The 22,646-nt window shown below is 37.9% G+C and overlaps 1 protein-coding gene across 1 annotated transcript in view; it reads left to right on the top strand.

Annotated features, from left to right (window-relative positions):
- The window catches only part of UCHL3 (ubiquitin C-terminal hydrolase L3), a 53,014-nt gene extending 30,593 nt beyond the window's left edge, over nt 1–22,421 (top strand). Inside the window, exons 5-7 of the mRNA XM_062195300.1 lie at nt 12,611–12,686; nt 21,546–21,604; nt 22,188–22,421. Of these exons, the coding sequence (XP_062051284.1) occupies nt 12,611–12,686; nt 21,546–21,604; nt 22,188–22,271 (219 nt within the window). The 3' untranslated portion in view covers nt 22,272–22,421. The remainder of the gene's footprint in view (nt 1–12,610; nt 12,687–21,545; nt 21,605–22,187) is intronic.
- Nucleotides 22,422–22,646: the final 225 nt, after the last annotated feature.

The following is a 22,646-nucleotide window of genomic DNA, read 5'->3' as shown; positions in this document are numbered from 1 at the left end:
CCCCCACCTGCAGCACCAGCATCCCATATATGCACCAGTTCAAGTCTCAGCTGCCCCATTTCTTATCTAGCTCCCTGCTAATGTGCCTGGGAAAACAATGGAGGATGGCCCAAGTCCTTGGGCTCCTGCCCCCGCGTGGGAGACCCAAAAAACCTCCTGGCTCCTGACTTTGGCCTGGCCAAGCCCTAGTCCTTGCAGTCATTTGGGGAGTGAACCAATGGATGGAAGACCTTTCTGTCTCTGTCTCTACCTCTCTCTGTAACTCTGCCTTTCAAATAAATAAAAATAAATCTTAAAAATAAAAAAAGTACAGATTAGCCAGTACTTAACCAGGCAGTCTGATAATGGAATGCAGATGACCCAGCTGGTGCCTTAACTATCTGCACCACAGTGCCTGCCCCTCCTTCCTCTCTTATATAGGTTTACCTTGAAAACCGTGATGAACAAAAAGGCTAAAATCATCCATAGATAATCTAATAATATTTGGAAAGAAATTGTATCTTCCTCTTTAGCGTAGAAATGATCATAATTTCTACCTTATAGGATAATTGTGAAAATCTGTTACATTGATAGTTAAACTGGAAACAATCTAAAGGCACAGTAACATATGTCTGACTCATCTATTTAAGGTGTAGTGTGTTGACATGATAAATGATGCTGAGATATACTTATTGAGATGGATAGATGTGCAAAATATATAAGTAATAAGCAGAATTCCTTTCTATAAGGAACAAAATAGCCAAAAAAATTTAACAGATTACAAAAGGCCAGGTGTAGGCCGCAATAAGATTGTAAAAATTCCTGTCAGTGTCCTCAAAAGGAGACCTCGTGTTGCCTTTCCATGGACCTCTCTGGGTTCTCGTGAGTTAGACCTGAGACAAGGCTAGAGGGGGCTCTATGGTGCAGACTTAGGGAAGGGGAACAAATGCCACTGAGGGAAAAGCGTCACGCATGGAATCTTCCTTCCTAAAGAACAAAGCCCAGGACCCTCGGACAAAGAACCCCTCCTGGAGAAAGGAACAGAGAAAAATCACTCCTTTGGAGGGGGGCCTGGGAGCTTCTATGAGAGACTCCCTACTACTGGAGGAGGAAGGAATCCCAAATAAGCTTTGTCCTTTTTTTTTTTTTTTGGACAGGCAGAGTGGATAGTGAGAGAGAGACAGAGAGAAAGGTCTTCCTTTTTGCCGTTGGTTCACCCTCCAATGGCCGCTGCGGCCGGCACATTGCGCCGATCCGAAGCCAGGAGCCAGGCGCTTTTCCCGGTCTCCCATGTGGGTGCAGGGCCCAAGCACTTGGGCCATCCTCCACTGCCTTCCCGGGCCACAGCAGAGAGCTGGCCTGGAAGAGGGGCAACCGGGATAGAGTCCGGCGCCCCAACTGGGACTAGAACCCTGTGTGCCGGCGCCGCAAGGTGGAGGATTAGCCTGTTAAGCCACGGCGCCGGCCAAGCTTTGTCCTTATTATCTGGGGATACTGGACCTATCTGTGACAGAGGCCGAATCAGAACAACAAAGAGTACTTCAACATCCCCACCATTATACTAAGAAGCGATGATGAAAGTGTGGAGACAAGTAAATAACAGAGAGAGACTGTCTATAGCATAGACTTTGAGGGAAAGGCTAAAGCTTATTTGTGGAATAAAACCATTGAAAAATAAGACATTGGGGCTGATATTGTGGCGTAGCGAGTGGGTAAAACCGCTGCCTGTGGTACTGGCATCCTATATGGGTGCTAGTTCATGTCCTGGCTACTCCACTTCCAATCCAGTTCCCTGCTAACGTACCTGGAAAAAGCAATGGAAGATGGCCCAGGTGTGTGGGCCTCTGCCACTCACATGGAAGTCCTGAAAGAAGCTCCTGGCTCCTGGCTTTGGCCTGGCCTAGCCCAAGCCAGTGTGGTTCAGTTCTGGGGACTGAACCAGCAGATAGATCTTTCTCTCTCTCTCTCTCTCTCCCTCTCTCTGTGTAGCTCTCTCTGACTTACAAATAAATAAACAGATCTTGAAAAAAAAAAAAGAAAGAAAGAAAAAGAAGGCATCTGGGAACCCGATTCCATGCCAAGCACAAGTTAATGCTGGATGAATTTGACTGGTGTGCTGAGGGTAACTATAACAATAATAAAACTCCAAGAGCTTAACACCTGACTAAAACACTTCAGCCACAAAAGATTAAAATCCTAGCAGATGAGGTATGCCTATTCTTTGGCATAAATGTTATTTATGTTCCTATACAGGGTATCTGATTTTTAGTCAAAAATTACAAGTCAAAGAGGGAAACAAGAGCACCAACATACTGCCAAAAGCCAGAGCTATCATGTGGACCAAACTCAGATATGATACAGATGTACCATTTTCTGAAAATAATTAAAGACCTCAAACCAAACCTTCAAGAATCCCAGGGACACTAGATAGGGATATTTATTTCTACCCTCTGAAACAGGCTAGATACATACATACAGAAGAACAAAGATAAGGGTTATAGCAAATTCCTCAACAGAAATTACACAAGGTCGAACACTATGGAATGATACTTTTTAAAAGTACTGAAAAGATTCAGTAGAACAAAATTAACTCTCCAAAATAAAGGAGAAATGATGTCTTTGAGACTAATAAACACCAAGAGAACCCAGTATTAGCTGATCCATGTTGCAACAAATGTAAAGTAATACCAGAAACTTGAATCCATATCAAAAATTGGAAAGTGCTGAAAATTGAACGAGTGAAGGTAAATAATATAAAACAAATCTTATTCATATTTTTAAGTTAGTTGACTAGCTAAATTACAAATAGTAATCCTGTGTTACAAATTTATCACATATGTAAAAATGAATGTATGACAGGAACACAAAGGATGGAAGGGAGAGAAATGGGGGTGATACTATTGTGAGGGTATCATATTGTTTGAAGGTAAACTGTTACAAGAGATATATATTGTAAATCCTATGGCAATTACTAAAAAAGGTAAAAAAGTATAAACAATAAACCTAAGTATAGGTCAGAAATTCATAAAAATAATTTTTAGGGGCTGGCATTGTGGTGAGCAGGTAAAGCTGCTGCCTATAATGCCAGCATCCCATATAGGTGGCAGCTATGTCCCATCTACTCCACCTCTGATCTAGCTCTGCTAATGGCATCAGAAAATGGCCCAAAAATAGATGGGAAGATTTTAGTTAACCAAATGGGGAAAGTTATACATTGCAAACATTAATCAAAAGAAAGCTGGAATATTAATAATAGATGAAACAGACTTCAGAACAAAGAATAATATCACCCGTGGTAAAGGAGGATATTACCTAAGAATGAAAACAACATAAATACACATAAAGAATGTGCCTGCAGGTGAAAATTAGAGACTCTAAATATGTGAGGCAAACACTGAGGAACTAAAGAGAGAGGTAAACAAATGCTCTGTTACACTGTTGGAGATTTCAACATTTCTCTCAGGAACTGATAGAACAGTGAACACAGAAATTAGTTAAGGACATGAGTGACTTGAACAGCATTGTCAAGCAGCTTAGCCCTATGGATATTCATAGGACACTTCATACAACCACAGCAGAATATATATTCTTTATTTTTTTAAAATTACTTATTTATTTGAAAGGCAGAGTGACAAGTCAGAGAGGTAGAAAGAGAGATCTTATGTCTGCTGGTTCACTCCTCCAAATGACTTCTACTGCCTGGGCTGAGCCAGGCCGAAGCCAGAGTCAGGAATTCCATATGGGTCTCCTACATGGGTAACAGGGCCCATATATTTTGGTCATCAGCTGCTGCCTTCCCAGACATATTGGCAGTGAGCTGGATCAGAAACACAGCATGCAGGATTCAAACCTGATCTCTCATGAAATGCCAGTGTCACAGTGGCAGCTTAGCCTGCTCTGCCACCACACCAGCCCCTGCATATGTATTCTTTTCAAGTACTCATGAGATGTTTACCAGGATGGACCATATTCTGGCTCAGAAAATAAACCTTAACAAAATTTTAAAAGTTAAAATAATTCAAAGAATGTTTTCTAACTATAGTAAAATTAAATTAAGAATCAATGAAAATGTCTCAGATATCCTCAGATAATTAGAAGTTAAATAACAGAACTTTAAAGAACTCATGGATCAAAGACAAATTTGCAAGGGAAATTAGAAAATTTAGGGGTACCTCAATAAGCCTGGAAAAATGGAATCATAAGTTCATTTGAGTGCAAAACCACAAATGGTTTTTTCATAATGTGCATTTCCTATGAACTTTTTGAAAATTCCTTGTGCATAAGAATATATAGAATGCAACTAAAGCAGAGATTAGAGAAAAATGTGTACCATTAGATATTTACAGTAGAATAGAGAAAGCAAGGGTTAGAAAGAAAGTATAGCATTAACTTATAAGTAGAAACTAAAAAAGGCTTCAAATCAGTTATCTAAATTTTTACCTTGAAGTAGTAAGTGAACAACTTAAACCCAAAGAAAGCAGAAGGAAGAAAAACTGTAGAAGCAGACAGAGATGAAATTCATAATGATACTAGATTCCTAGACAATATATTAAGGTTGGAAAAGGAATAAAGAACAAAATGGATTAGGAAGGAAGGAAGGAATAAAATTGTCTGAATTCACAGAGAGCTTGACTTTTTTTTCTAAGATTTTATTTTATTTGAAAGGCAGAGTTACAGAGAGAGAGAGAGAGAGAGAGAGAGAGAGAGAGATCTTCCATCCTCTGGTTCACTCCTCAGATGGCTGCAGCTGCCAGAGCTGCAGCTTCAGATCCAGGAGCTTCTTCCTGGTCTCCAACATGGGTGCAGGGGCCCAAGCACTTGGGCCATCATCTACTGCTTTCCCAGGTCATAGCAGAGAGCTGGATCAGAAGTGGAGCAGCTGGGACTCAAACAGGCACCCATATGGGATGCCGCATTGCAGGCAGCAGCTTTACCTGCTATACCACAGTGCTGGCCCCAGAGAGCTTGACTTTTTGTATAGAAAATATCTGTTAGTGTCTTACCTCAGTGTTCCCCAGATATTCTGCCTAACAGGTGTTAAGTGAGAGATAGAATTTGTCCAAAACAACCTATTTTTTTCAAACTAGCATAAGAGGTCTTTTCCTTCATTTTGACTCCATGGACCTCAAATATGCTGAGATATGATATGGTTATGGTTGGGATGAAAGCTCTGCCAGTACCCACATGACCAGCAAGGGAGTCTCCTGCTGGATTTTCTGTTTGGAATTGGCCCTGCTCCTCTCCAGTGTTTCTATTCTGTTCTGGTGTTTTCCCTGTGACACTGGCAGTGGCAATAGTTTTCCACCAAGAGAAGCTTGTGACCCATGATGCTCTCAGACTGAATTTTCAAGCATTTGCCAAGGAGAGGAGCAGAGGCATTGACAAGAGTGATTTAGTGTTGCACTTTCAGAGAAATTATCTACTGGAGTAATAAGTGGAAAAAATATTAGTGAGAATAAATTAGGGAAGAGATGGTATTTAAAATGCCCTAAAAGACAAGAACTGTTGGAAATGTTCCATTTTAAAGAGTACTAAAATGATATGATGAGTAATTCAATATCTGCTTCTAGGTTACATCCTGGGGAATACTACTATAAAGACTGTGACTAGATAAATTGATGAAATGTGGATAAGAGATTAAACAAAAGTATTATATCAATAATAGGAATAATACCAGTCAGGAAATACTGACCTCAGTTGCCCCTCTGTATCCTTGGGTTCCACGTCCACAGATTGAACCAAGTACAGACAAAAATATGAGGAAAAAAAATTTGTACTAAAAATGTTCACACTTTTTCTTGTCATTATTCCTTAAATAATGCAGTATAACAACTATTTGCTTAGATTTACTTTAGAGTGCTTGTGATACCTAATACAGAGATTTCTAGATTATGTATAGGTTATATACACGTACCGTGCCATTTTCTATAAGAGACTTGAGCATCCTAAAAGTTGGGTATCTGCAGAGGTCTCTGGAATGAGTCTCCATGGATACCAGGTGATGATTGTATGGATTATATGGATTGTATAGATGGATAAAGGGCCATGAGGTATATAATTTACTTTTACATGGTTCAGGGGGAACAATTACATAGAGTAAGACAGTACAAATGCAATTGATACAGCAAGTGAGAGCAAATCTGGGTATTGCCTATCCAATTTTTACTTTTCTTAACTATTTATAAATTTGAATTATTTCTGAAAGAAAAACTTTTTAAGGTTCTTATTTTTAAAGACTTTTAAAAAATTTATTTGTAAGGCAGACTTACAGAGAGAGAGAGAGAGATCCCCAAAATAGCATTTCTACAAGCTCCTTGTATCTTTCCTGTTGGAAAGTGCCAACATCCATCTAGACCCTCTGCATTACCCTCATGTGAGTGGACACAAGCAAATTGAGGATCATATTCCTTGTGCTATGAGTAATAAAGTCCTCTGCTGACCCAGGAATCTCATCATTCACCAGCTCCTTTGAATGAGTAACATGGTCCCATTTCTGTTCTTTATTCTCATCTAGAAAGCCTCTCTAATTTCACCTTTCCTAACCTTATATACATTCTTTCACTTAGTAATCTCTCTCACCTCCCCAAGCTCTTAGAAAAAAACCTTTCTCCTCACTACTGGTCAGTCACCCAGCCCCTCCCTTTCCCCTACTTCCTTCTTTCATTTTCCCTGTCCTCTTTCCCTACCCCTCTTTCCCCTCTGTTATTTAAATATAATATTGAACATGGCCACTTCTGAGTAGACTAAGAACACTGTATTAAATACATCTTTATCCCCATTTAAAACCAAATACAGGATTCACTTATATTTTTTATTCTTATTATAAGCAGATGAAGTATTCACACAAAATTATTTTTTAACTTTGAAATCATAGCTTTAGTTTAATGTATTGTTTACATAAATTGAAAATACTAAGGAGGTTCATAGAACTTCAGGATTAGAAGACTAACCTCATTTTCTTAAAGAGAATAGGTTGGCCGGCGCCGCGGCTCAATAGGCTAATCCTCCACCTTGCGGCGCTGGCACACCAGGTTCTAGTCCCGGTCAGGGCACCAATCCTGTCCCGGTTGCCCCTCTTCCAGGCCAGCTCTCTGCTGTGGCCAGGGAGTGCAGTGGAGGATGGCCCAAGTGCTTGGGCCCTGCACCCCATGGGAGACCAGGAGAAGCACCTGGCTCCTGCCATCAGATCAGCGCGGTGCGCCGGCTGCAGCGCGCCTACCACGGCGGCCATTGGAGGGTGAACCAACGGCAAAGGAAGACCTTTCTCTCTGTCTCTCTCTCTCACTGTCCACTCTTCCTGTCAAAAAAAAAAAAAGAGAGAATAGGTCATAGTGAAATCTTATCACTAAGCAAAGATATATACTACTGTTCTTTTTAGTCTCATGTTTATTATAATTTTGTCATGGTTTAAATTTTTTGTTTCATGTAATGGTACTAATTTAGTAAAAGTGACAATTATAAAATCATTTCATTTATCACTAATAAGTTAGTTATTGCACCCATATGTATTTTATCACAAATTGTTGAACCACATTTAGCTTTTGTGGTAAAATAGTGTTCAATAAAGTGAATCTGAAAATATCAGACCTCGTGAGAGTTGCTGCTCTATTCATTAGAATGTGCTCTAGTAAGTTCGCATTGAAATCTTTGTCACTTGAGTTTCACACCATAGTCATTAAGATCACTGGACTATAGAACTTGATTTTCTAGAGCTGAAATAACTCAGCTGGGAGAGCGTTAGACTGAAAAAAAAAAAAAAAAAAAAAGAACTCAATTTCCTGGATTTGAATCCCAACCCTTAAATGAATTCATATATATATATATGTGTGTGTGTGTATGTGTGTGTGTATCTTTAAGCACTATATATATATAGTGTATAAAATAAAGTATAAAATAAGTGGTACATATATTAACTAATGTTATATTCATTACAAGATGCCTAATAGATCATATTCTCCATAAAACTTATCTTGTCAGCCCAAGTATTAGTATGGTTTGTTCAAGTCATCAGCTTCAGTGAAATTAATTTCACTCTTGCTTATCTTTTAAAGTTTTTTTTCTCTTTAGAACTTAAGCCCTCTAAAGGAATTCTTTTTACCAATGCCCATCACGTTACTTTTTTCCTATGCCTATTCATTATCCATTGTTTTACATGTGTTACACAGTAAAACACCGTTACACAGTGTTGCATTTAAAAAAATTGTTTTACAATCCCGTTTTAGTGGCTTTTAAATATTCAGTTCCATGAGTCTGTGCTATGCAAATGAGGATGTATAAATATTTCAGATGTGCACTTATAGAAGCTATGCCATATAACCTGATGTACTTGATTTTATATTTACACATTTCTGTTTTAACCAATATTCACATGACTTTTGTACTAGATTTGAGCTATTAAAATTACTAGACCATAGGAATACAAGTATGACCATACGTTGCTTTTAAGAATAAATGATCACTCAGTAACGTGGTCTAAGTAAAATATTTTCTTTTTTAATTATGTAGTCGTCCTCGCCATCCTCATCACAGCCTCATTCTAGCCACTGCAGAACGAAGGCCTCATCATTGTGTCACCATGCATCCCTGCCCTGGGTCAAACGTAACCATGTAGGCCCTGCAAAGGCAACCAGTCCATCTCTCCGTCTTCGTCGCTGGCGACCCTTCTTACGCCTACCATCTTTGGGTCTCCATTCTGTTGTAAGTGTAGTCAATCTTCCATCTCTTCTCCCAGTGACAAGGGCAGTCCATTTTTTTTCCTTGAAACTCTCAGTCTTCAAAGTGCTTTTCTCTTGGTTCACTCAACCATTAGTTTTTTCTCCCCCAGTAAGATTGCAGGCATACTTCAATGCTTTGCAGTCTAGCTTGACTTTTGCCAGTACTGTGGTGAACATCCATCTTTCCACTGCATATCCTGCCAACATCAGGGCGCCTGCTTTTGATGAGCACTTATGGACATTCATAATAATGTTTAACTTCCTGTCAGTTTTTAAAATGAGTTATGTGTTCTCTTGCCCTTCAGCTTTCTGATTTCGTTTAGTTGACTCAGGTCAACAAAAGCTGTGTGCATCCTGAGTTCTTTGCCATCTATTACTTTATTTTTTTCATGTTTCTGAGCATGACAGTAGTCTCTTGCCATGCTCTGGATTCACTTTACTTCCTCTATCCTCAATCTAAATCCTTCATGGTGTAGGGTGTTTCATCTCAGCTATTTTATTCCCTGAGGTGGCTCAGGTACATGGTGTAATCTTGATCTGATCTTCCCTGACTTTTCAATTTCTAAAGATCTTTTCCAAGTAGGAAGTGAAGATGTTCTTGTGTTTTGATGTGGCCTTCCTACAAATTTTATGTGTTCTCTTAGTAGGCTGGTAATATCAGCAAACTCTTAAAAAGTACATTAGTTCTCATCATCTTGCTCATTTTCTAAAATGTTGAGATTGATGATGGTTTCTACTCGTAATTGACACAAACTACACAATAAAGCAACTGCAGCTGTTGTTTTTCTATGTTTTAGAATATTAAAGGCAATAACTGGTTTGGCAGAGCCTACCTAGAATTGCAGTTCCTGAAAAATTTGGTGTGTGTCATACATTTATGAGAAACTTGACATTTCTTAAATCATCATTACTTTTGAAGCCAGAGGAAGTCTGATTACACAAACATTTAGCACTTAAAAACACAAATTAGTGCTGAACATTCTTTTTCCCTCCTTACTTACCCTTCTAGAGCTATACTCAAACTGTGAAATGGAGTCTTGATAGTTTTCTTTAGACATTTGCTTCCACCAGATATCAGTATGGTCATCAAATAGCCTCTCATGTGTGCTGAGTATCAACAGATTGGTGTTTCTCTGTATTTCATTCTCATGGGATCACAGTATTCATCTATCATTTTTATTCATTCATCCATTTGATATCTGTTGCATCCTTACTGTGCCATGTGCTGTTTGACAGTGAGAGATAAAAGATATTAGATGATCAAAGTAAAATCCTAACTCTGTCATTTCTGAACTGAGCACATTTAATTCTAAATATGAATAATTTCTTTTGTACCTAAAATATTATAAGTATAAATGAACATGTCATAAATGTTGACATTTTCAGTTTTGTTTTTATGTGATGTTGATCTTTGCTCCATATTAATTCCATTGCCTTAAAAAAACTCTATTATTTTCAGTGCATAGTGGTTAAGGTCATGGATTCCAGAACCACACTACCTGAATGTGAATCCAGACTCCATCACTTAACAGCTTTGTGACCTAGAGCATGTTGCTTAATACCTCTGTGCTGTGTTTTCTTGAGAGTAAGATGGGTATGATCAGATTGCCTACCTTATTGGGTTTATATAACAGTTAATAAGACCCCTCAAAGGCATGGATTTCAAAAGTTTTTACACCAAAACAAATATACCTTTTAATTCCATTTCCACAAATTTTTAAAAGTGCTCTTGTGTGAAATATAGGCAAAAGGGTTCTAATCTATAGCTTCTGTTTTTCTCTTTTATTTAGTTATTTTTTGTTCATTTTTTTGAAACAGAAGACATGCTGTGATTTGCTTTTTATTTTTTTCATAGAACTATTTTAAGCAATTGAATAATTGCAAATTTTAGACTCTGACTGACTGAAGCTGACCAATGGAAAAAGCTCATAATAGATACTGAGGTTTTTAGAAACCTTAAACATTTATTAGAGATTCACAGGGATTGGGAACATATTCAGTTCTCTGATTCCAACTGTACTGCTTTTACCTCTGGCACAATTGTAGTTACTAGCAACTTATAAAAACAGACGATAGGAGATGTTTCATTTTTGAGGAGAGAGGATATGAAATTCATATTTCATGAAAACATATTAGGTCAGAAGATTTAAAATATGTGATATCCTGTTGGAAAATTATCTTAAAATGAGTAAAACAAAGCCTTTTCATAGCTGAATAAGGAACTCTTTTTAATATTTTTGTAATAGAACTTAATTTACAGTTTATGTAATTGCCAACAGCCTTCACAAATTGGATTCTCTTTTGGTGTGGTCATTGATTCAAAAATGAGAGTGTTGGATTGAGTAATCACTAGTACTTTTTGATTGCCTCACCAAAACAAAAAAAGTACTCATTATAATTGTCTTTAAGTATTTGAAGAAATATCAAATTCAAGTTATTAACCTTTTTTTTTTTTCTATGATGATGGGAAAATACCAGGAGACATCCATCTTTTAGCTTCAGGATGAGGAGAGTAGTTCTAACAGAATGATCTAACAACAGAATGAACTGCCTCAAAACCTAGTGGCAGTTCCTTGTCATAGGAGGGGCTGCCACAAGGTGGGGCTGTGGTAGAGAGGAGTGCAGTAATGGAGCAACACTAAAACTGGATAACTGATTCCTACCAACTCTGGCATTCTGTAGTTCTGGATTAAAGTGCTAGTTTGCCACATTAATTTATATTGAATTTCTTCTATTCGTAGTTTCAGAGTAATAATCTCTAAGGAATAATGTACAATTTGATGAGCCACTACCTATAAATCTTGTAGAAGTATTCCGTAAATCTAAGATAGTCATGCTTGTTCTGTCACTGAATTTCTGTAAGAAGACTTCATATCACAGCTGTTTAAAAATATATCATTACCTGAGGGTGAAAAGTATAATTTTTGAGTTAAGATAAAATCTGTATTACTTAAAGGATGTTAAGTAGTATGAGATATAATTTGGTTTATGCCTCTTAAAAATTTTTCCCTCTAAAATTTGTGTTCAACTTGGATTTAACTGTGATTGTATATTATTCCAAATCATTTAGATTTGAGGGATAACAGAATCATCTAGTAGTCAGTAACACTATGTAGTGTTAGCTGTATGGTTACTGCATATCATAGAAAGTGCTAATTAATTAATGCATTAATGTTACAAAAATTAACTAAGAAACAGATTTTGTTCATCCAAATTGAATATGATAAGCTAAGAAAACCCAGGTGTAGTTTTAACTTCAAATTGTTCATTGAGAGTCATGGTAAAGGAAAAAATCATAAGCCACGGTTAGTTATACTTTAATTCACTTTTAACCTTTTTCTCTTCCTGTTGCTCTTCTGAGCTATTTTCCTACATCTGTTCATGTTTAAACTTTTTGAATATAGAATGAGTTAAGATAATTAGTTAATTCTAAGCCAACTCTGCATTGTTTAAAAGTTCAGATCATCAAGGGAGTAACTCATGTTCTTGATGTCTTAAAAATTAACCAAAAGGAATTTCTTTAACTCTGTTTATACATTATTAAAAATTTTCAAACTTTATTCAAATTTTTTAAATTACACAAATCAGTTAACACATTTGTTTCATTCAACAAGTATGTGTTGTACATATATAATGTACCAGGTATTGTGCCTGATACCGTGGCTTCCAAGGTGAACACAACTTTTGGTCTTTAAATCAGTAGAGACTAAGAAAGGGGTGATTTTGTGATGGATGAGTACATTGTCACAAACATCAGCATGGCCACCCTTTGACCACTATATCAATGATAAAACCTTGAATTATGTTGCAAAAATGTTCTCTTATGTTATTTCATATTACTTGTATGTATTTATATGGACTTGGTTGGTTTATTTGACTACTAGTGTATTTAATATGTATTTTTCCTCCTATTCCAGGCACCAAATATAGATGAAAAAGTAGATCTTCATTTTATTGCATTAGTTCATGTAGATGGGCATCTCTATGAATTAGGTAAGAACTATTTATTATGTTTATTTAAATTAATTGATTGCCCTATAAAATTGACTTGACATGTTTTCCTTCCAAGATATTTTTCTAGAAAAGGTAATTTTTTTGACATTTAAGCAATTTACAGTTTGAGAATGCTTACATACCACCTTTGCATTTTAGCAAAGCAGAAAAGTAGAAACCATTATAGGAAACTTCTGTAAGTCACTTTAGCAGTCACTATCAATTATTGAGCTAATACGCATCAACATTTGGAAGAACTACCTTTAATTTTAAAACAGTGCAGTATAATGATTAACTTTTAAATTCAGTAATGAGTATTGCCAATTTTCAGGCTTCTTATCTGTCACTGTGTATTCTCTCTCTTTTTTTTTAAGATTTTGTCTTAAAAGCTTCTGTTTTCTAGTAGTAATTTCCTCAGGCATATGTCAGAGTACCCAAGATTAGTTACTTGGGATTTTGGCCTATATCTGCTCCTATTTCACTTTATCCTATTTTGTTTTAGGATTAGCTATATGTGGACTATTTCAGGGCATGTTAGAGGAGACTACATAATTTTAATGAATGTATTCAGACAGAGGAAAAGTCTAACTTTTTTTTTCATAATTGATAGGCAGTATTTATTATAGGTACTTCTCATCCTTTTCCACAAAGCTTCCTTGCATTTAAAGCCAAATAAAGAAACAAGAGGGAAGTCCCTTTCAGTAATGTTAGATACCATGATTTTTTGTTCTCTTACCTCTCATTTGCTATCTCTGTGTTAGTTTGCCGCTTTGATTTTTCTTAACTTGTTTAAATGCACAAGAGTTCCAAAAGAACTTAAATTGACTGAAACTTATCCATAAAATAGAGTTGGATTTTGTGTTTGGAATATAGCAACAGGGTCATATACTTCATTGAAAATAAATGGCTCTATTAATGGGGAAAAGGAAAAGAAAAATGTTTATAGACATGCACAGCCCTGGCCGGCGCCGAGGCTCACTAGGCTAATCCTCCACCTGCTGCGCTGGCACCCCGGGTTCTAGCCCCGGTATGGGCGCTGGATTCTGTCCCAGTTGCCCCTCTTCCAGGCAAGCTCTCTGCTGTGGCCCAGGAGTGCAGTGGAGGATGGCCCAGGTGCTTGGGCACTGCACCCCATGGGAGACCAGGAGAAGCACCTGGCTCCTGGCTTCGGATCAGCGCCGGCCACAGCAACCATTGGAGGGTGAACCAACGGCAAAGGAAGACCTTTCTCTCTCTCTCTCTCTCTCTCTCTCACTGTCCACTCTGCCTGTCAAAAAAAAAAAAAAAAAAGAAATGCACAGCCCTGTTGTCTGCAATAGTTGAGTAATTTTAGTAGGAGTCAAAACTAAAATGAAAAATGTTATGGGAGTATGTAATAGATTCACAGAACAGTTGGAAGCTATACTTTGTTAATTCTGTCTACAAAATATGCACAAATGGCATAACAGTGACTGGGGATGTCAAATGTCTAACTGCTGGAAGCAAAGTTTCTATTCTGAATTTTTTGTAAATATGGAATAACAAGTGGAAAATGAAGTAAAGAGACTAGTGAGAATTATTGGATACATTCTGTTGACTCAAGAAAGTAGATTTGGGGGTGGGCCTTAAGTCACCACTTGGGATGCCTGCATTCCATATTGGAGTTGCCTGTTTCCAGTTTTGACTGCTCTGGCTACTCTGCTTCCATTCACCTTCCTGCTAATGTGCTCAAGTGTTTGGATCCTGGCCATCTCTGTGGAGCACCAGATTGAGTTCCTGGTACTGACTTAGCCTTGGCCTAGTCCCTGACTGTTGTCATCATTTGGGGAGTGAATCAGCAAATGAAAGACCTGTCTGTGTGTTTCTCTCTCTCTTTCTCTCTCTATGCCTTTCAAGTAAAAATTAAAATAAATAAATAAGCAACTTTTTTTTTATTAAACTTTTATTTAATGAATATAAATTTCCAAAGTACAGCTTATGGATTACAATGCCCCCCCCCCATAACTTCCCTCCCACCCGCAACCCTCTCCTTTCCCGCTCCCTCTCCCCTTCCATTCACATCAAGATTCATTTTCAATTCTCTTTATATACAGAAGATCAGTTTAGTATATATTAAGTAAAGATTTCAACAGTTTGCCCCCATATAGCAACACAAAGTGAAAAAATACTGTTGGAGTACTAGTTATAGCATTAAATAAGAGTGTACAGCACATTAAAGACAGAGATCCTACATGATATTTTTTAAAAATTAATTGTCTATGCCATTTCCAATTTAACACCAGTTTTTTTTTTCATTTCCAATTATCTTTATATACAGAAGATCGATTCTGTATATAATTAGTATAGATTTCATCAGTTTGTACCCACACAGAAACACAAAGTGTAAAAATACTGTTTCAGTACTAATTATAGCATCACTTCACATTAGACAACATAATAAATAAGCAAACTTTTTTAAACTTTAAAAAAGTAGATTTATAAAAGGCAAGATAAAAAATAAATATAGTCCATAACCAGAGATTATAAAAGTGATGGTGATTTTCGGATTGAGAGACTCATTGAGCAAACAATAACATCTAAAAGATACTGGGATCAAAAAAAAATCCATTAATTTCAATGGGAAGGAAAGTGTTGTTTTAAAAACTCAATTTGGCTGGTTAGATAGCTCTCTGAACTCCAGGGCTAAAAGGGCAGTTAGAAGGAAGGACCCTGGGGCTGGTGATGTGGCACAGTGGATTAAAACCTTGGCTTGCAGTGCCAGCATCCCATATGGGTGCAGGTTTGAGTCTCAGCTGCTCCACTTCCAGTCCAGCTCCCTACAAATGCACCTGGAAAAGCAGCGGAAGATGGCAGAAAGAGAGAAACAGACTTGCTTTAGCCTGGCCCAGGCCTGGCTGTTGTGGGCATTTGAGGAATGAACCAGTAGATGTAAAGTCTGTTTCTCTCTTTCTGCCCTTCAAATAAATACAAATACATTTAAAAATTAAATTGTAATTCTAACATAGTACAATGAATTTATTCTGGCATTCTTTCCATATTTATGATTTAACTCCCTTTCCTGAAAGTGAGAAATCTGGTTCCTATTATTCTTCATATATTTTCTGGTTTACCCATTCCCCTTGTAAATGAACAGTCTCTTGACCACACTGATCCAAAGTTCAGTCCCAGGTTCACTACTCCTCACACCCACCTGGCACACTGATCATGCACTGGTCTAGAGGAAGCAATAGCTCTCCAAAGTATCTGGTTTGCTTTTTTCCAGTTCTTTTGCAAATTCCAGCTACCCCAGTCTCTAAATTCTACTCTTTTCCTCCTCAGATCATTGACATTGAGAATATTGTGTTCTGCTCAGATTTCTCTTTCCACACCGGGATCCAGTAATGTCTGCCAGCAGAAAGCTGGTCTTATTGTAGGACTTACCTACAGTTCTGGGCCACCTGTTTCCCACTCTTGACAAATAACTGTTTCATATGTTTTGCTCATGTTTTCAGTTGTTTCCAGCAGGACTCCTAGTCCAATGCCAGTTTCTGTGCCATGGTTGGAGGTAGAAGTTGCTTAAATGTTATTTGTTGACTTCTCCATGTGGAAGTTGAGGATTTAAGCTTTCCGTTATGGTTGTTACCCCTCCCTCCCAATTACAAAATACATCAACATACATACTTTCCTTTTCCTGTTCTCCTAAATGTACTTAAGAGTTGTTTATCTTATTCTGACCACAGAAACATTATTCTCAATTGAGCCATAACCAATGTACTTTTCTCCTTAACTTTTTTATTTCTCCAGAGTTAATAATTTTCTTGTTTTGCTGTTGGCTTTGTTTTGGGGCGAGTCGGGGAGGACTTAATTTGGGGAGTAACATAACACTAAGTCTCTCCCAGGTTCTTTTTCCACAATCTAAATCTCCTCTCAATGTCTCAGACCATCTGTCCTTCTATTAACTGCATCTCCTTGGAGACATTTCTCCGTGCCTTTTCTGCTCCAGTCTTTGCAGATTGTGCCCTGGGCGTTACATACAGTTGTCATCATGGGATGTGTCTCAGTCATCATCCTGGGGGTGCCCTTTGACTCACTCCTCTGTTGAAACACCTGTTCCTGGATGCCATGTCGCCCTCATCCTTTTTTCTGCTCACTCACTTTTTTTTTTAATACCACCCCCAGTACTTTACCAAAAGGAAAGATGGGAAAAAAGTAAGTACTCTCAGACCTTGAAGTCTATCATTGTATAACTTGGCTGAGCTTTAAATTCTAGGCTGGAGTATAATTCTCTTTCAAATTATGATGGTCTTGCTCTGTTGTATTTTAGCTTACTTGAATTGCCATTAAGAACTCTAAAGTTATTTTGCTTCCTGATTCTTTGTATGTGACCTGTTCCTCCCCTAAAATCCTACAGACTTCTAGAATCTTTCTTTTTCCAAAGTTGTCTGACATTTTATAATGATGATGATGATGGTGGTGGTGATATACTTATTTATATCTTATTTAAAAGGCAGAGAGAAACACAAAGTTGGGAGCCAGGAGCTCAATCTAGGTCTTCCAAATGGTGGCAGGGACCCAAGTACTTGAGCCTTCTCCTATGACATCCCAGGATACACATGAGCAAGAGGCTAGAATCAGTAAGGGAGTGGAAACTGAAACCTAGGCACTCTGATATGAAATATAGGCATCCAGTGTGATGTTCACTTAACCTGCTGTGCCACAACGCCCACCCCTCCCTGCCTTTTTTAGAAGGAGCCTGTAGTGGTGAGTCTGTGAGCCCCAAGGATTCTTCTCCAGGGCCTGCATTTTCTTAAATGTACAGTGGTAGTGTTTAGTCTTTCTGGTCTCATGGTTTGGCAAAACTTTTATGTAAAAACAAGTGTAAGTATTTTAGGTGTTATGGGCCACATACCATCTCCATCATATATTTTTAAAAAATTTTTTATTCATTTGAGAGACAGAGAGACAAACAGATTTCATCCACTGGTTCGTTTTCTAAATGTTCCCAATCACAGAGGCTAGGCTTGGCCAAAGCCAGGATCTCAAATAATCCAGGTCTCTCACGTGAGTTGCAGGGACCTAACCACTTGAGCCATCACCTGCTGCCTCCTAGGGTGTGCATTAGCAGGAAGCTGAAACTGGGAGTGCAGCTGGAACTTGAACCCAGGCACTCTAATATGAGATGTGGGTGTCTTAACTGGTAGGCCAGACACTTGTCTCTTTTTTAAGTTCCTTGTTGTTGTTGTTGTTCTTCTCTTCTCCTCCTCTTCCTTCTTCTTCTCCTTCTTTTTAAAGATTTATATTTTTATTTGAAAGATAGAGCCCACAGGGTCATGGGGAGAAAAAGAGATTTTCCATCGGCTGGTTCACCCCCTCTGTAGGTCTGGACTAGGCTGAAGTCAGGAGCCAGGAGCTCTCTCCTGGTCTCCTACATGAGAGGCAGGCCCCCTCAAGTACTTGGGCCATCTTCTGCATTAGCAGGAAGCTGTATTGGAAGTGGAGTAGCTGAGACTTTAACTGGCACTCCAGTAGCAATGCAGGCATCACAAGGAGTGGCTTAACCCCCTATGCCACAACACCTTCCCCCACAAAAAAAACACTTTTAGAAAAGATTTATTTATTTTATTCTAATGGCAGAGTTACAGAGAGAGAGGGAGAGACAGACACTGAGATATTTTCCACCTGCTGATTCATCCCTCAAATGGCTGCAACAGCTGGAGCTGGGCCAATCTAAAGCCAGGAGCCAGGAGATTCTTCTGGGTCTCCCACATGGGTGCAGGGGCCCAAGGACTTGGGCCATCCTATGCTGTTTTCCTAGGTCATCAGCAGGGAGCTGGATTGGAATTGGAGCAGCCAGGACTCCAACCAGCACCCATATGGGATGCCAGTGCAGCAGGCAGAGGTTTAACCTACTTTACTCCACAACACTAGCCCTTGAAAAAACCATTCTTAAGGGTTATGTAAAAACTGATGAGGGTTATATTTGGCCCATAAGATATAGTTAGCCATCCTCAGTATTACAATGATAATACAAATGATAATCTTTGCTCTAAGCTGCTATGTATGAAATAGTATGCAGTTTAATTTTGTTTCTATTTTGACATTTTAAGATCAATTGTTTAGTAATTTTAATCTATACTTTCATGTTTGAAATTAATTATACATTACTTAAGAGTAGCTTGCATAAGAAGGAAAACCTAGAGTCGATTAGCTCTCTAGAGTCTAATAATAAATTATACTAAACATAAGTATATATTGTTTTATAATTTGGTTAAAGAGGTAAAAAACCTTTATTTATTTATACTTTTGCTTTCATGCAGAAACTAAAATGCAGCAGTACAAAATGGGGTGTATATTTTGAGTGTAATAAATTCTTATAAATGAAGAATACATAGGATATTGAAAAAAAGCATTTGCCACAAAAAGGATGTATATTTTTATTTTTTATTTTTTTAAAGATTTATTTATTTATTTGAAAGTCAGAATTACACAGAGAGAATTACACAAAGAGAAGCAGAGAGAGACAGAGAGAGGTCTTCTATCAGCTGGTTCACTCCCCAGTTGGCTGCAACTGTCAGAGCTGTGCCGATCCAAAGCCAGGAGCCAGGAGCTTCCTCTGGGTCTCCCATGCGGGTAGAGGGGCCCAAGGACTTGGGCCATCTTCTGCTGCTTTCCCAGGCCATAGTAGAGAGCTGGATCAGAAGTGGAACAGCCAGGACTCGAACCAGCGCTCATATAGGGTGCTGGCACTGCAGGAGGTGGCTTTACCCACTATTCCACAATGCCAGCCCCAGGATATATATTTTTTAAAGCTTTATTTATTTATTTGAAAGGAAGAGTTACAGAGAGGGAAGGAGAGACAGGGAAATCTTCCATCAGCTGGTTTGCTGTAAATAGCCACAATGGCCAGGGCTGGGCCAGGCTGAAACCAGGAGCCAGCGGCTTATTCTAGGTCTCCCAAGTGGGTGGCAAGGGCCCAAACATTGAGGCCATCTTCTAATGCTTTCCAAGGCACATTAGCAGGGAGCTAGATCGGAAGTGGAACAGCTGGGACATGACCTGTTGCCTGTATGGGATGCTGATATAGCAAGTGGCAGCTTAACCCACTATGCTACAATGCTAAACCCCATAAAGGAATTTTTTTTTTTTTTTTTTTTTTTTTGGACAGGCAGAGTTAGTGAGAGAGACAGACAGAGAGAAAGGTCTTCCCTCTGCTGGCCCACCCCCCAAATGGATATTTAAGGATATGCTTTATCATGTTACCAAGAAATATGCAGTTTAAAAAGATAATACCTGCAAGTATATGTTCTTAGGTAATGTTTAGTTATAGAAAGCTATTTCCTTTATGGTTCTCATAAAACTTTAAGTATTAGGTCCCAGGCACTATAATTTATGGATACATTTCCTTAGTATTTTGAATATTTATTTCAACGTTAGCCCAAAAACAGGGATCCCAAACTTTGGTTGTATAATATATAGAAATTAAAGTAGCATCCACTGGGGCCAGTGCTGTGGCGCAGTAGGTTAATCCTCCACCTGGGGCCCCGGCATCCCAAATGGGCACCAGTTCTAGTCCTAGCTGCTCCTCTTCCCATCCAGCTCTCTGCAATGGCCTGAGAAAGCAGTAGAAGATGGCCCAAGTCCTTGGGCCCCTGCACCCATGTGGGAGACCCAAAAGAAGCCCCTGATTCCTGGCTTCGGATCGGCACAGCTTTGGCCATTGCAGCCATTTGGGGAGTGAACCAGAGGACGGAAGACCTCTCTCTCTCTGTCTCCCCCTTTAACTCTACCTTTCAAATAAATAAATCTTTAAAAAAATAAATAAAGTAGTATCCACTAATCCAGTTCTATCACCATGTATGCAGCTGATTTAAAAGTTTTTTTTTTTTTTTTTATGCTTGGAAACCATGGAATTACAGAAGATGTATGTTTTATTTATTGACTTTGATGCAGCACCTCATATAAAACATCTGAGATTTTAGAATCAGATAGATTATCAGTTTCAGTTAGCATGAATTTATATAAACTCAGATGTTTTTCGACGTTAAAATGCTAGTTAATCAAGGTGATTGTAAACTTTGTTATTTGTTTTAGAAATTAGTAAAATAGTTCTAGGTTATTTGTATTGTTGCTCTACATAACTGCTTAGTTGATATATAGTAGTACTATGTAAACCACAACAGCAGGGCTATCTTTTATTGGGGTAAAAATGTCAAATTTTTTTTGAGATTTTATTTATTTGAAAGGCAGAGTTACAGAAATAGAGAGGGAGAAACAGAGAGAGATCTTCCACCCACTGGTTCACTCCCCAGTGACTGCAACATCAGGGACTGGGCCAGGCCGATGCCAGGAGCCAGGAGCTTCATCTTGGTCTTTCGAGTGGGTCCAGGGAGCTTGGGCCGTCCCCTACTTCTTTCCCAGGCACATTATCAAGGAGCTAGATTGGAAGTGGAGCAGCCAGGATGTGAACTGGTGCCTACATGGGATGCCAGAATTGCAGGTAGAGGCATAACCTGCTACTCCACCAAGCATGTCAATCTTAAGATCTTCCGATTTAGCTTTTAAGGTGAAAAAAATTTTTTTTATATTTCTCAGGGTAAAAACTGGGGTGATAACTTTTAAAAAATTGACTTATGCTAATTTTGCACATTTTTCCCAGGAAATTAAAGCAAATATTTATTAAAAATTCTATTCATGAGGACAGCAGAGGCCTTCAGACTTGAAAGCCGAGCTCTGATAACCTTTAATAGTAAAAATTAATGGCACATTTATAATATTTGTTGCAGGACATTATTTAAATTATTTTTGAACTTTTTTTGTCTCACTCTGGGAAGAGAAAAATGCAAGTTGAAAGTACATTATCCTGTCAAAACAGCTAAGCATTCAACTGTTTGTTTTCCACAGATGGGCGGAAACCATTTCCAATTAACCATGGAAAAACTAGTGATGAAACTTTATTAGAGGTAACAATAAAACTTGTTGGCTCACTTTAAGTATTGTTAATATTCTTTGTCATCTTTGAAATATCTGTAAAGATCCTTTCTCTTTATATGGATGCTTCTTTGTCCTCATTCTTATTAGAAAACCCAAAGAGAAAAATCTGAATTGATGTTAGAAATCTACAATAATTGGAGGAGTTTCCAGAAAACTCTTTATGTGAACAGTTGTCAAATTGGAAAAAGACAAGTAGTATTGAAAAAGTTGCTCATTACACCCCATGTTTCATTGAGTTCAAAATATCATCAATTGTACCTTGATCCTGTTTTTAGAGATATTAAAATATGGACAAGTTGTTTGGCTCAGAATCAGTGAAATATGTAGTTTTCAGTTTAAAAGTTTCCTAAAAGCAATTTAAAAACACTTAGTTATACTTTGGTACTAGGAAAATTAGGCCACCAACTTTTCACATTTTTGGTGTTATTTTCATTCGGAAAAAAGAAGTCTGCAGTATAAAATCAGCATGAATTAGAAAAGTATGAACTGTTATTTATCATTTGTAAATAAAATACATGTTTATAAATGAAAAATTATACTTTTTCCCCATAGGATGCCATAGAAGTTTGCAAGAAGTTTATGGAACGTGACCCTGATGAATTAAGATTTAACGCGATCGCTCTTTCTGCAGCATAGTTTGTCAATAATGGAAACACCAAATACTGTATTACTTACAACAAACATTAAATTTCTGCTGCCATACACTAAGTGAAAAATTTTGATATTTTCATTAACCTGATTAAACTTTATGTGGATTAAACTTTGACTTAACTTGTGTTTTATATTACTTTTGCCCAAAATTAAAGCTGCAGTTCTATTCTTCCCTCTTTTTTGTGAAGAGCTTATCTTGTTTGATAACTAGCAATAGCTTTCTAATTCTTTTTCAGGTTCATGGAAGGTCATGTATTGGGACACCAGGCACAGTTTTCATCTGCATAGTATGAATTTGTATTGTATCATAAATGTTAACATGTTTATTAGAAAACATTTGCTGAGCATCTATTTATAATT

The sequence above is a fragment of the Lepus europaeus genome, chromosome 6, assembly GCF_033115175.1.
Source record: "Lepus europaeus isolate LE1 chromosome 6, mLepTim1.pri, whole genome shotgun sequence".
NCBI classification, from domain to species: Eukaryota; Metazoa; Chordata; class Mammalia; order Lagomorpha; family Leporidae; genus Lepus; species Lepus europaeus.
The sequence above is the reverse complement of the archived record's forward strand: the minus strand, read 5'-3'. Positions and strand labels throughout refer to the sequence as shown.